This window comes from Zeugodacus cucurbitae, chromosome 5 (genome assembly GCF_028554725.1).
Source record: "Zeugodacus cucurbitae isolate PBARC_wt_2022May chromosome 5, idZeuCucr1.2, whole genome shotgun sequence".
NCBI classification, from domain to species: Eukaryota; Metazoa; Arthropoda; class Insecta; order Diptera; family Tephritidae; genus Zeugodacus; species Zeugodacus cucurbitae.
This window is the reverse complement of record NC_071670.1, coordinates 64,386,747-64,401,478: the sequence shown is the minus strand read 5'-3', so window position 1 is coordinate 64,401,478 and position 14,732 is coordinate 64,386,747. Positions and strand designations below refer to the sequence as shown.

Sequence of the window (14,732 nt, the reverse complement as noted above, 5' to 3'; positions counted from 1 at the left end):
ATTCCCCTTATTTACCTTTTCAGCGTATGTTTTGCTATTTCTGTTGTGATTTCGTTATTCTGCAGCAAATAATTCAGTAATTTCTCCTCCACTAATTTCTGTTCCTCTCTTTTAGTTATTTCTAAATACCCCAACCAAATTAACGACAGCTAGAGCGGAGAAGAGCGAGCAGAGAATGTAAAATTATTTAACGTTCTCTGGAGCGAGTTCTACAAAAGCAATTCAATAAGACACTATTCTCTCACTCACTTTTGACTGTCGTCTCTTTTAGAGTTGCCGTTATGATTTAATCATATAAAATTTATTGTTTGCTTTGCTAGTGGCAACCCCCACTGGCGTACGTGACATTTTATATACATTTTAAGCTTGCGCTTTGGGTGTGTGCTTGATTCGAATTCGAATCGGAACACAGCGACCACATTTATAACAGGGTTGCAAATTACAATTTTTCGACAAAACTATTTTGAATAAAATTTCTTACATATTGATTTGACAGTTTCAAGTTGTTGTAATATATATTTTATATTTTGTTTTGTTGTTTGTGTAGGTTGAATTTCGCAGCCATTAAATAGTAGCTCGGTTTGTGCCTTGGCTAAGTGTTTGTGTCGTTGGTGCAGGAAATTATAAATTAGCTTTTATCCGTTAAGCTTAAAATTTCTTTCTCAACCCTTTTGCTGTTATTGTTGAGTTTATTTGAACTCACTTCATGGTTGATTTCTACATTCGAGATCGTTGTAAGATGGCTCTAGCAACAATACTGATTGGACGGAGTTCCTTGCAGGACAGAGACCAAAGCTGAAGTGTTACTATATGAGTTTCGGCAGCACGACTTCGGTTCTTTGGTTGTTGTTGTTGTTGTTGTAACGATTATCTATTCCTGCCGGGACTGAAAGCATAAATCTAGTAGTAATCTAACGGGAGGCCCAAGAAACATGCTGTTTCGACGGGGTCGGACCAAGGGGAAAGGTGTGTTAGATGAGTATGGTTCGTTTGGCATGCAAAAAGGTGGTTAGTGTCATGCGGGGACTCGTTGCATGCAGGATATGTATTTTGTATGTGGGGGTTCAGTCTGGTCGGTTCTAACCCTGTTAGAATCGGTAAGTACTAACTCGGTTCTTCGTTCTCGTAAAAATATTGTGATTTGACTTTAAGAAGAGTGTTGGTGTAGAATTGCAAATCGAAAGTCTCTCATGGTGTTTCTATGAGTCAGTTTTACTTCGAACAAGTCTCTACTGACGAGTTTTCTATCAAAAGCTTCGTTTGACAGATGGAGTTTACGCAGTCTCAGTTGCAAAACTGCAACCCTCTAACGATTTGAGACTCTGAATTGTAGGTACAATCGCGATCGATGAGATAGTTCACGTCCCAGAAATGATAATGTCAGGCTGATAAGAAAGATCCTGTCCAGTTCCTACGACAGTCCGGTCTACGTCCCGATTGTATGTCCGACTAAGGAGTGAAAAAAAGAAAAGTCTGATAAATCATGTACTCTCTCTACTTGACCTATGCCCTGTCTTATTTCTTTTATTTGACTCTCTACACTTCGAAGGGTCGAACTCGCAACTTGAGCGCTAATCTCATATTACTGGATTTGTTATTTAATGTTTTGGCTTGAGGAATAATATTTGTGACAGTAGGAATTCCTTCGAAGATAAAGAGCAAGGTAATTAAAAAGTAATTACTATTTTGTTTTTGCAAAAGTATAAATAACCCACACCTTTCACTAGTCGTTAGCATTATTTGAAATGTTGAAATCGGTTTTTGCTTTAGTTATACCACTGCTGCTAACGGTGACAGAGGCGCAGTTTCGACCAGGCGGTCCAAATCGGTTTGGACCACCAGGTCCAGGTGGTCCCAATCGATTCGGGCCACCAGGTCCAGGTGGTCCTAATCGATTCGGGCCACCAGGTCCAGGTGGTCCCAATCGATTTGGGCCACCGGGTCCAGGTGGTCCACCACAGTTCGGTGGAGGACCAGGTGGACCACCACGTCCGGGTTTGCCTGGACCACGACCAGGACCACCTGCTCCAAGACCACCACCACCACCAGTGCCAAGACCACCACCACTACCGCGACCACAACCACAACCACAACTGGATAAGCTGCTTCTCTGCACTTATACACAGATAGCGCAAGATAAGTGTCTCTACACGCTGCAGCAGGCTGCTAATGCTTCTATAGATCTCAAGTTGCAATGCATACAAAAAGACTCCTACGCCGCATGCCTAAGTGCGATCCAAACGTCTGTGGCACACTTGGTGGTGGCCGACGAGCATGAGTATAATGCAGCACGTGCTGCAAATCTAGCAACGGTACTGTATGCGCACGAGAATGTAAGCGACTACTATGTGGCCGTGGCGCCCGGAAACATTACACTCATCGAATTGGACCAGGCGATTATGTAAGTTTTACTTCAAATAAGCTTCGATTATACAAGTCCAGTTTCTTAAAACCCTCTAAAATTTTAATGCTCCCACAGAAATGTCAACGAGTCAGATGCACGCGCCTTCCATGCCGCCGTTTTCTTCAATCTACAACGTGGTCATGACATCTGCCAATCGAGCGGACTTAATGCTACTGGCAATGTTACCATCGAGATTGTCAATACGGCACAATACAATGCAACCGGGGATGAGTTACTTATATGCGCCAATCGCTCGTTGGCCGAATGGAGTGATTACGGCACCTGCAATGTGGAAGCGAGCTTGGAACGCGCCGTTTTTGCAGCAAAGCCGCTAGCGGCCAATACTGCCTTTAGGTGTCTCGTTGAAAGTACTTTCGCCAAAATACTAAAGTATTTGGGACCGGAAAGTGTTAACTGGAATTTCTTTGCTGATTTCCAAAATACATCCGATGTTATCTTCAAGGTAAGTACTTTTGATTTGCTTGACAATTCAATTCAGTGTTCGTTTCGTATTATCAGTACCAAGCGGGAGTTCCCGTTCCCGCATGTGTACAATGTCTACTCGTACATATATATGTATGATTATTTCGCAAGCAAAAATCTCAAGAACATGCTTTTGTCATTAATATGATAGCGAGGAGGAATAGGTCATCGACGTCTTACAATATGTACTAAACACTGCGCATCTTAGCTGATAACGGTTATGATTTTTACACAGTTGGGTTTAGAAGCAAAGGTCTCGATGAATTTCTTGCTTAAATCTGAAAATTATTTCACTTCATATACGTTTGATCTACGATCTACGAACCGAACCCATAGTTACGTATATTACTTGAGGGATTATTAGCTTGGGAGTATTTTCTAAAACGATTTGAGGAATATCTTATGCTTTTTAAATATCCGAAGCCATCCATTCGTACTCAACAAAAACTTCAGTAATCCGAAACTATTGGATCGATTTTCAGTTGATGTGCTCGAGAACTTGGAAATGTTCTTAGAAAAAGCGGCGAGAGTCGTTCACATCCTTTCTATAATCGTTTCCATCACAGTCGGTTCTATATGACTGCAACGGACTCTTCTTTTGATCTATCGAATGTGTGTCAGTTCGGCAACAATCTTAAGATCGCTTTCACTCGCATTTTGCTCGTCCTTACTTTTGTATTTTGTTCTCTTTTGAAACCTCTGACTATTTATATACTTGTAAACATATTAATGCAATTTTAAATTAAATTGACGGTTCTTCCCAGCGTTTTGTATTACCTATTTGCTATTCTGGAGGAATCCCCCGAAAAAAAAACAATATTTTTAGATTAAAAGCTTTAATTTTGCACTTGTAGACTAGATCAGAGGGTCAACTGAATGTATAAAAATTAAATTAAATAATTTTTATAGCAAGTGAGAAGACTATATATATATATAAAATAATTAATTTATTTTACTAAAGGGACATCGGTTTAGTTTTGAAGATGATTTTCAAAGTGAAAAAAAAAATTAGCCAAAACCATGAAAATGAATAGAAAGTGAAAAAAAATGTAGTTAAGAGAGCTCGCAAAAACTATTAGATGATATCCGCCGAATTGGGTTCCAACGCTTTCGCCTGGAGGCTCATTACTATAGATCGATGGATAGTCTGAGTTTGATCATATCTTAATTTATATTATATAACTTTTTTCTTCTCTTACAGAATGACACAATTGGATTTTCGCAAACTCCCAACATCAGAAATGGCGTCACTGAGGCAGTATTTAACAAATTGCATTGCAATTTCGACGAACAGGCCCACAATTCTAGCCAGCTAGAATGAATTAATTGGAAACTTGAATATGCATATATACTATAAATATACACATACCATAAAATATAAATAAAATATCATATTATATTAAAAAATTAAAAAAAAATGATTCTTAAAGGATTTAAATTTTTTTCAACCATTTTATTACAATGGGAGTCGTCTAATATGAATTTTAATTTTAATAATTTTGAGAAAAGGAAGTATTATAAAAATTATTCATATTTATACTTATCAATAACAAATATACCGTTTTCACACCGTGATTATTTCAGGAATTTTTTTTTTCCTAAAACGTCATTCTAAGTAGACTTGAAATTTATAGCTTCTAAATAGCCTAATTTGTAAGTGAAACCTCTAACAGTTAGCACCTATTAAATAAATTAAATATATTATAATCTATTTAATGAAAGCCTGTCCATTGTTATCAGATTTTATTAAATTATTATTTTCACAAATTAAAGTTTAAATTTTTATTTCATCGGAATATTTCCACAAATTGACAATAAAGCTTGATTTAACTAGGAAAATTTCAAGAACAGTTATTTCATGGAAAAAGCGTATAATAAATATAAAATAATAAAATAACATATTCAAACTACAAAATAAATAATATTATTTATATATAATTCTATTAGTGATAACGCATATTACATCTATACCGATTAAGCTCGACTTGTGATTATCCCCGTTTCTATTTATATTATATATAGCAGGTGTTTGTATGAGCAAATTCCCTTTAAAAATTTTCTCTTCCGATTTAATTATTTGTTATTATAAATACACATATTATATGTAATACATTAGAAATTACAAAATGTTGCTAAGGAAATTGACTAAACAGTGTGATAAGGCTCATATGCTGTTCGACGAAAAGTTCCAAGGTCTCTCTCAAAGGAAAAACGAGGCTCGATCAAGCAACTGGAAGAGTTGTATGTAATAAAAACATGAATGTATACTATATGATCCCTAGTTGTGACCACCACTGCCTTCTAATCTCTGGAGAATATTTGGTCCAAAATTGATAACTAATGTTTCAAAAGGGCATTTTTTAGAAAATAGCGAAGAAAGATAGAGAGATATCGATAATAAACTTAGTATATGTGGTATATCTGTTATTGAAATTCTAACCAAAAACATACAGATAGGGTCAATATCCATACTTTTCCCTAACTGCCATGTTTGGGTGCCGCATGATTTGACGCAAAAAAACCTTCTGGACCGAATCAACGCCTGCGATATGCTGCTGAAACGGAACGAACTCGACCCATTTTTGTAGCGGATGGTGATTGGCGACGAACAATGGATCACATACGACAATATCAAGCCAAAACAGTCGTAGACAAAGCCCGATGAAACGTTCCAAACAGTGGCGAGCCGTGATTGACGGTCAGGAAGGTTTTGCTGTGTGTTTGGTGGGATTGGAATTGAATCATCTACTATGTGCTGCTCCCATTAATTGCCCAGACGCTTAATTCTTCCATCTACTGCTAACAACTCGACCGCTTGAAGCAGGCGATCGGCCAGAAGCGTCCGGCATTGGCCAACAGGAAGGGTGTAGTGTTCCACCCGGACAACGCCAGACCACACAGTTCGTTGATGACTCGTCAGAAGTTACGGGAGCTCGGATAGGAAGTTTTATCGCATCCTCCATATAGCCCGGACGGAAGTGATTGCCACCTGTTCCTGTCCATGGCGAACGCCCTTGGTGGTGTAAAGTTGTAACCAAAAGAGGCTTGTGAAAAGTGGCTGTCCGAGTTCTTCGTAAACAAAGAGGGTGGCTTCTATGAGGGGGTATTATGGAGTTGCCGTCTAGATGGATACAGAATATCGAACGAAACGGCACATATTTAAACTAAATCCGATTACTGTAACACTTTTTATAAAGCATTGAATCAAAGCGAAAAAGCGGAATGGAGATATTAATCTAATATAAATGGGTGGATATGCAATATCTAATAAACTGTATCAAAAATAGTTGAAATTTGTCCATATTTATAGTATAGGGACCTAGGCCTCCAAAGTTGTATATGAGGATCTCTGTACTTTCTATTCCCTTTATACTATACATCGGTCAGTATGTAGAATATCACTGGGAATATTCACTTTAATTCTAACAATTTCCGAGAGTATTTAAACTTAACAATTCCTTGCTTTTTAAATTGTTTACTCCAAAAATGCTCGCGTGACATAAGTTTCCCCATTATGATTATTTTTAAAAATAGTTGGTCGTTCTAGTTTTGGCACTGATTTTTTCTACACACCATTATTACTAATTGAGGCAAACTGCATTGCACTTCAGAGATTAAAATATGCACATAAATTAGTTCTGATTATTTCACAGAAGAGACGAGCAACTTGTCACTGTCCCACATGCAACAAAGAAAAAAAAATAATAAGCAGCAAACAGTGAAGAATGTAAGTAAAAAATATTTACATAAAAAAAGATGCTAATTGTGTATACAAATAATACAACAATAAATTATTTACAATAACACAAATTGTTGTTTAATTGTTTAAGATGCTGAATAGATTTGCAGAAAGAGCATTGAGAGTTACAGTTGGTCAGACATTACGTGTTAATTATGAATTACATGTTAATTGTGTTAAATATCTCGTTAACCAACTTATTTCACTTGCAAAAAGACTTGACGTACTTTCAATAAAAATATAATTATAAAAGTTGCATAGGGTGGACCAATGGTAAAACAAGATTTTTAGATAGATCTGAGCCGGGTAATGTCAGCATTTTTAGATAATATATAGTCTTTTGCCCGAAAGTTTCATAAATTAAACCCATCGAGTTGTTGGAGGTTGGAAGTGTTTAGGCTGAACCCTTGACCACAGAGTAAAATGTAAGGTAATGATAGCTAATCGTAACATTTGTATAGTTTTGGTTTAAGAGATGTTCTAGACGAATGGGGTTCCCTTTAGGTTCCGGCTCAGAGGACTAAGTTCGATAAATTGCTTAATCTTATCCGTCGCACTTCGGGATCGTTTTACTCATATAATATTATTTCATTATGCCAGTCTGTGTGATTTACGATTCGCTACTCTCCAAGGCCTGCTTATAGCTTTAGCTTCCTTAGCACCCTCGTAGGTATAACATACTATGACAGATCTAACATTTTGTAATCCCTCCAGCCTGCTTTGTCTGCTCTAAAAAACTACTACTGCAACAGACTTATGGTCTACCCTATTCAGGTTTACCAAACAGCTGTTCGCATAATTCATTATGTATGACATGAAACCTGTTTAAGTCAATTCTTTGTAAGCTATTATTTTTATGTACCGATATGTAGATTTACTTATATATTTATAAGTAGTACGTGTTTATTAATATGTATGCGCTTTATGAAAAAACATATAGATAAATATAATCCGTGGATATTTGGGAAGTACCTCAACTCAGTGCCGAAACGTTTGCTGCATTCAGAGTAGACGGAGTGTGAGTGTGACCACTCCAACATATGTGTACTTTTGTACTACATATATATTATTTTGTATGTACAATATATCGTTGTGGTCGGTATATATTAACGAAAGACGACGAAACAGACATTTTGTGGATGTGGGTGTTGGGGTTCTAGAAAAGATTTACAGGCACAAAACGTGCGAAATTCCAAGAAGCAAATCAAAATGAAAACAAAGTTTATTTAATACTTATCAGCGTCTTATATCCATACATAAATTTAGACATTAGGGTGCTTCTTGAAAAACATTTTTCTCCAAAGTTCAACTTACAGCGCCATACTAGTTTCAGATTTATGCTTTATGATTCAGGTACATCAATGATGAGAATAACTTTTACTTATTTGGTCTCCCCAACACTATTCTTACGACACTTTTACAATTTCTTTTCTTAACCATATCCAAACTTTTATCATGGTATTATCGTTTGAGGAGATACAACTAAAAAAAACCGCCGCTTGATTTGAGTAACCACCTTAACATACGAGTACATGCATACAAAAGGCAGTAGCTCTCAACCACAGCCGGCTTAAAACCATCAAATCGGCGTCACTTTCAATTAGCGCGCAGTTCTTGGGGCTGTATTTTATCTGCTTGACTGATTCATGTCTAGGCATCCATATTACTAATATCTATATATTTCCTTGTATACGTGAGTGCATTTAGTTAGTAGCGAGTATTTCTAAATGAACGAACAACATAACGTGTGCATTAAATTAATTGGAGAAAATTCTACTAAGCGGTGAGAAAAACCCTACTAATACCAATGTATCTACTATATACAGTCATAGGTATACACAATTGATTCAATTAAGAATTGTAAGGTTCTGAAGAAATATAAAATTCAATAACTCACTTCAAACGATAAACAAATTGATTCTAGTCTAAAGACATTGAATCTAGTCTACATAGATGATCTTGAAATTCCTGAATTGTATGTGTGATATCATTTGGTATGGCGACAAGTCCGGAGCTGGAACTTTCAGACGACAACTTGATGACTTGTAAGATTTCTAGAACCGTATAAGTAAGATTACACTCAATTACCGATAAATAATTACATTTAAGGAGTACTCTACAGAGTTTTCACATTCAATATTGTAAAATCTTATAAAAATGTCAAGGCTTTCTGACTAAAACCATCAGTAAAACATAGGCCCATGAACTCATAGTGCCAATGGTCAATATTCTCCCTTCGAGTCAATACCATGTGTCTGATTTTATCAAAAGAGATCTTATGGGTTCTAAAAGTGTTGTAGTTTTTTTAAGAAATCGGTATAAAACATTGTATCTATATAGTAATGGAAATAGACTCTCTTGAGTATTAGTATCAGTATTATGTAGATGATTAAAATATATCTCCAAACACTTGTTATAGACTTCTAATAATGTGGTCTTTAGTCCTCGTTAAATTATTTTGTATTCGAGACATGTTCTATATAATGGAATGCTCGGTTTCTGGAAGTTTGACGATTGAGTGACGGCTTTTGTGAGTGTTTCTTTGAATGACATCTCTTTTTTGAGGATAAAATATGAAGTTTCTTGGGATGAGTATGAAGTCTGGGTGTGTTTATATTCAAAATATTAACCAAAGCGAGTGCAGTCGATCTATAAGAGAATTGAATAGCCCTTGATGGTCTGTAATGACTACGTAAATTTTATTGGGTTGGATTGTTTAAACAACTCTTATGAGCCTAGTTTCAAATGATCTCCTGCAACGCTGAGCTTCACTGCAATTTACACAGCATTTGTTGTGAGCTTATTGATGCCGGCCGGCGAAAAAAATAACAAATATTTCCACTCACAATCAGTATAGGTCTTTACAAAAACAATCAGAGACAAACAGATACATATATACTATATATTTACATATATTTATAAATATAATATGTATGTGTGTAGAATACCTGGAATTTAGTTAAAGCAAGTTTCTAGATTTGTTTCGTTTGTATGCAGGTAAGCACTTGTTATGATTTTTGCATAACGAATATAGGAATAAAAATAAAACTAAAAAATAAAAAAAGAAACAGTAAATAAATAACTAGAAAAGCTAGAGGGAAAACCGGTTCAACGCAATGGAAGGTGTAGTTACGAATAAGTTGAGCTGGACGCGAAATTGATAATGACATTCAAAGCGCAAATCCAACAAAAATACTAACAGTACATATATGTATATGTATATATGAGAGATGCAGGCGCTGTGTACGGAAGAGGTAACAGCCGAAGACAATGCAAAGCATTTGGCAGGGCATTGCATTGCATTGCACCGACACACACGTCAGAAATTATCTGCAACGCTGTCACGAACCACTTTGACCGCCTGCAGCTTTAAGTGCAAGTTTAATAGGCAATTAAGCAAAAACAGAAAAAAACAACAAAATCGGCGAATTCTAGAAACAAAATCATATTAATTTTTATATACCTACCTACGAATGCATTTCTCGAAAAAAAAATAACAAAAACAACATATGTATATATGTATATGCAATCAAATCGGAAGAGCTGTGCAAAACCAAATCATTGCGCATACAAAAACAGCAACAACAACATGCATAATAATAAAGAAAATTAAATTATTTATCAATTGGTGAATCCCGAGCTGACGGCCGACTCGGCTGGCGGCCAACAAGCTGTGACACGAAGCTCCATAGCCGGCTTGCCTATAAAAAGAAACTGGCTGGCATTGCACACAGCAGTTGAGCATACACTTTGACTGGCATAGAACGAAGAACGCGCTTAACATGGGTCATACAAGAGCTTTACATTTGGCTACCGTCCTACTGGGCATGACTAGCTTGGCATTGGTACAAGCCGACGAGCAAATTTGTAAGCTAAACTAATGGATTACTGTTTTTATTGCATGCATAAATTATGTGCTCATCATCTCGTGTGTGTGTGTCTAGATCGCATGTGCGTACCGCAGAAATACTATCAAGACTGTTTGGATCTGTTGAAGGATCCCTCCGAGGCTGGCATACAGATGCAGTGTGTGGCGGGACGTGATCGCATCGATTGTTTGGACAAAATCAATCAACGCAAGGCCGATGTGCTCGCCAGCGAACCGGAGGATATGTATGTTGCCTATCATACGAAGAATCAGGATTACCGCGTCATCTCGGAGATACGCACCAAAGAGGATAAGGACGGTGAGTGGTGGTGAAGATGATTGCGAGAACTATTGCAAATAATTGTAGTTGTAATGTGTTGGATTATGTTTTCATTACAGCTGAGTTCCGTTATGAGGGCATTATTTTGGTGAAGAAAAATTCGAACATTAACAGTTTGAAGGAGTTGCGCGGCAAGAAATCGTGTCACACGGGTTTCGGACGTAATGTGGGCTATAAGGTGAGTGATTTACATAAAATTTTAGGATCTTTTATGGTGAAAAGTGAGTGAAAGTGTAAAATGAAATAAAAATAGATAAAATCTCTTAATCTCTGAGATGTTGAAATAAGTGTTGTTACTTCTGTAATTCTCAACGGATTTATGAAAGAATTCTGTGGATTGAATGTCACTTGATGAGCATAAGAAATTGAGATTGAGACATATAAAAACAAAAATCGTTGATTACAGTGATATTTATCAACAAACCAAGACTGACTCTTTTTCGAAAAATTTCGATGATTTTAAATTCATTCTAACTAATTCTGACATAACAGTTAAAAAACAATTCTGAAAATTCAAGAAAAAAATGTAATCGTAATAATTAAAAATTTTAATTAAAAAAATCAAACAGGTGGCAACACTTATCGAAAATTATTTTGAGTTTTTTATTATCATAAAATTTTCTAAACAGGTGGCAACCCTGCCTAAAACTATTTTAAACTAACAGACATAACTGAACCTATCCCAATTCTATAATAAAATGCATAACTCCGTTACCCCTCTCGTAAAGATTGCATGTCTCTAATATGTTAAGAAGAACAGGAATATTCCATAGCCATATTAAACTCGTTAAACTGCAACTCGATTGCAAATTAGTGAAGCAAACAAAGCTTCGCATAAGTAATTCGAGTAATCAGTGACGATTAAAGTCATTAAGCCACTTTAATTTAAATTACCGGTTCGTGCAGAGACTAAATTTTCTAGGAAAATAATACTAGTTTCAACAATTCTAATTAACTGACGTTTCTTCTGAGACAACAAGCCTAGAAGCATTTGCTTATTTTTGCTTGCATTACAATGCGCACCATTTCTTCTAGATCCCCATTACCAAGTTGAAGAACACACAGATACTTAAAGTATCTTTGGATCCTGAACTCAGCGCTACCGATCGTGAGCTGAAGGCTTTATCTGAATTCTTCTCACAATCTTGTCTCGTTGGCACCTACTCACCTTATCCAGATACTGATCGTCTACTGAGTAAGTAACCCTAGAATTGCTTTTTAATTAGAATTATCACCATTCTTTTAACTCCCACTACAGAAAAGAAATACCCCAACTTGTGCGCGCTCTGCGAGAAACCCGAACAATGTAATTACCCTGATAAATTCTCCGGTTATGATGGCGCCATACGTTGCTTGGACAAGGGCAAGGGCGAGGTGGCATTCACGAAAGTGCAATACATCAAGAAATACTTTGGCGTAAGTTTTGAAATATCATCAACAAAATATTAAATTTATTAATTCAATTCTCACACAGCTGTCACCCGGCTCCACCGCTGAAGGTGATCCCTCCGAGTTTGAATATCTGTGTGAGGATGGCAGTCGTCGTCCAGTCACCGGTCCTGCTTGCTCGTGGGCACAACGTCCATGGACTGGTTACATCTCGAATGTCGATGCGGTAAATGGTGAAGAGAAGTTGCATAACCTACAGAATCGTCTTGAGAAATTCTTTGAGAATGGCTTGCATGCCGAGAATAAGGTGGCCGCCCAGCATTTGCTCATCAACGAGAATGCCGTGTATCACAGCAAACCGGCCGCAGTCGAACCGAAAGTGTATCTCGAACGCGCCGGTTATAAGGATGTGATCGAACGTGATGGCAGCGCCATCAGGAAGTTGCGTCTCTGTGTGCAGACACCCATCGAGTTGGCCAAATGTGATTCCATGCGTCGCGCTGCCTACTCACGTGAAATTCGTCCAGAATTGGAGTGTGTGCAGGATGTGGATTGTCTATTGGCCGTTCAGAAGAATAATGCCGATTTGGTTGTGGTGCCAGGCAATGATTACGCCGATGCGCGTCAAGAGAAACTCAAGCCGATTGTATATGAGAGTTACGGACCCGACAATGTCTATGTAGCGGTTGTAGAGCCGAGCGTAAGCAAGGATGTGCAAAAGCTGCCAATGTAAGTTAATATACACTGAATTACTACTGACTCTTATTGAATATTTTGCATTTGACTTCTTTCTCCCTGCAGCAACTATGATGCGCAGAACAAACGCGCCAGTTTAGCGGCCAACTTCCTGAACAAACGTCGCAACATTAACCCCTGTCAGAATGCACCGTCCACTGAGAAGAATCTGCTCATCGTACACTCAAGCGAATTGGAACAGCATAAGAATAAGCAGCTGGTGTGCCCCAGTTTGGAAGTGAAGGCCGTAACCGAGTACCATACGTGCAACTTGGAGGCTAACTTGCCGGTGGCTGTCTTCATACGCGAGAGCACAACACCCGTTGAGCAGGAGACCATCAAACAACTGTTCGTTTCGATTTCATCGAAGTTCGGTAAAGAGGGCAAGTTGGCCGATGTCTTTGCTCTGTTCGCTCCGTTTGAGAAGGACGCCAAGAATGTGCTGTTCGATGTGAGTTTCTCATTCGAACTCTCTATATTTATAATATATACTAATTTATTATTTCACCTCTCTTCAGGATGATGCTGTTGAATTCGTGACTGAGTTGAAGAATCCCAACATCAATGAGCAAATCTACAATGAGCTCTCATGTGATAAACAAACGATTTCAAAGAACTAAAATTCCGTGATTAAATATAATACATACATACACGACTCTATAATCATACTTTTGAGTTTTCATAATTCCTGAAATACTTAAATAAAAATTATCATTTATATTTGAGAAGAAATGTCTTTTCCGATTTCTGGGGTTCACAATAAATAAAGATCTCTTGTATACGATGAAATTCCGTTCTATTGTTAGCTGAATTTAAGCAGAACTAGGAAACTATACCAGATTTAAGTGTTTTAGATATCAATGATATCATATCACAAATTTGGTTAGGCCGATTCCATGAAAATTGTCGGTTAACAATTTTCTGTGAACGTCGTAAGTCTGTAGAAAACTTATCTCTCGCTAGGCGTTCTGTTGGTAATGATAACATGGAGAATCTTACGGAAATTGTGGTTAAACAATACCACATTAGCATTAAAGAAATATTGGAGATTTTCTATATCTCTTACGGATCGACTCTTTTATTAGAAGATGGCTTATTCCCAGATTCGTATCAAAGGTTAGGTTAGGTTAGGTTAGTAGGCAGATCTCTGCATATGCAGGAAGATCTCACTGGGACAGTTTTGAGCGCTGTCCTCTGTGATACCAATAAACTCCTAATGGCTCAACAGGATCCTTATGATTCGGAGAACGCTTGGAATCTGTCATAAACTTCTTGAGTAGGCTAATGTCAATTCTAGCCAATGCGCTAGAAGAATTCGCCGCAGGTGAGCCTTCCAAGGTGTTTCAACCTCAGTCTGGCCAAAGCTGGACATTAGAGGAGGAAATGCTTAGATGATTACACCACCCCATCCTCCAATGATCGCGCCGAGATGGACCTTGCTGAGAGAATGATAGAAAGCAGCTCGAAGCACCTATCAAAGGACAATAACATATATGTTTTAATATTAGATGGAATTGATGTTACGAAAGATATAATTGCTATCGAAAATATTGACTCTAGATCCATTAACCGCATTGCCACTCGCATTGTCAATCTGCTTGAAAATGGAAGGGTTTTGTGTGAGATGTTATGAATAAACGATATTGCAAAACTAGTCTGATTTCAGACTCAGCTTCATTGTAAGTGTATTTTCGAATTTCCTTATTGGCGTGATTTGACCTTCTGTGACGTTTAAATCGGAATACGACATGAGTCGATAAAGGTCACGTTCTCG

The 14,732-nt window shown here is 37.4% G+C and overlaps 2 protein-coding genes across 4 annotated transcripts; both read left to right on the top strand.

The window, feature by feature from the left end:
- Nucleotides 1-1,714: 1,714 nt before the first annotated feature.
- Nucleotides 1,715-4,377, top strand: LOC105208786 (collagen alpha-1(X) chain). Of its 3 annotated transcripts, none has more exons than XM_054230553.1 (4): nucleotides 1,731-1,848; nucleotides 1,915-2,401; nucleotides 2,480-2,867; nucleotides 4,089-4,377. In XM_054230553.1, exons 1-4 carry the CDS (start codon nucleotides 1,746-1,748, stop codon nucleotides 4,206-4,208), a joined length of 1,098 nt encoding a protein of 365 aa, XP_054086528.1. In that variant the 5' UTR covers nucleotides 1,731-1,745; the 3' UTR covers nucleotides 4,209-4,377. The 3 variants fall into 3 exon arrangements, with proteins under 3 accessions (XP_011177122.2, XP_054086528.1, XP_054086527.1); XM_054230552.1 differs by having other exon boundaries at nucleotides 1,731-1,881; XM_011178820.3 differs by having other exon boundaries at nucleotides 1,715-2,401.
- A 5,896-nt stretch (nucleotides 4,378-10,273) lies between these two features.
- Nucleotides 10,274-13,690, top strand: LOC105208787 (transferrin). Its single transcript, XM_011178821.3, has 8 exons — nucleotides 10,274-10,493; nucleotides 10,571-10,813; nucleotides 10,894-11,012; nucleotides 11,870-12,029; nucleotides 12,093-12,250; nucleotides 12,309-12,952; nucleotides 13,025-13,409; nucleotides 13,477-13,690. Exons 1-8 carry the CDS (start codon nucleotides 10,409-10,411, stop codon nucleotides 13,576-13,578), a joined length of 1,896 nt encoding a protein of 631 aa, XP_011177123.1. The 5' UTR covers nucleotides 10,274-10,408; the 3' UTR covers nucleotides 13,579-13,690.
- The last annotated feature ends 1,042 nt before the right edge of the window (nucleotides 13,691-14,732 follow it).

Bases quoted from the DNA above. Each gene is read 5' to 3' on its own strand.
- LOC105208786 (XM_011178820.3), top strand. From the start codon at position 1,746: ATGTTGAAATCGGTTTTTGCTTTAGTTATACCACTGCTGCTAACGGTG. The intron at 2,402-2,479 runs GTAAGTTTTACT...ATGCTCCCACAG, and splicing joins GAATTGGACCAGGCGATTAT to AAATGTCAACGAGTCAGATG. The intron at 2,868-4,088 runs GTAAGTACTTTT...CTTCTCTTACAG, and splicing joins CATCCGATGTTATCTTCAAG to AATGACACAATTGGATTTTC.
- LOC105208787 (XM_011178821.3), top strand. From the start codon at position 10,409: ATGGGTCATACAAGAGCTTTACATTTGGCTACCGTCCTACTGGGCATG. The intron at 10,494-10,570 runs GTAAGCTAAACT...GTGTGTGTCTAG, and splicing joins ACAAGCCGACGAGCAAATTT to ATCGCATGTGCGTACCGCAG. The intron at 12,251-12,308 runs GTAAGTTTTGAA...ATTCTCACACAG, and splicing joins ACATCAAGAAATACTTTGGC to CTGTCACCCGGCTCCACCGC.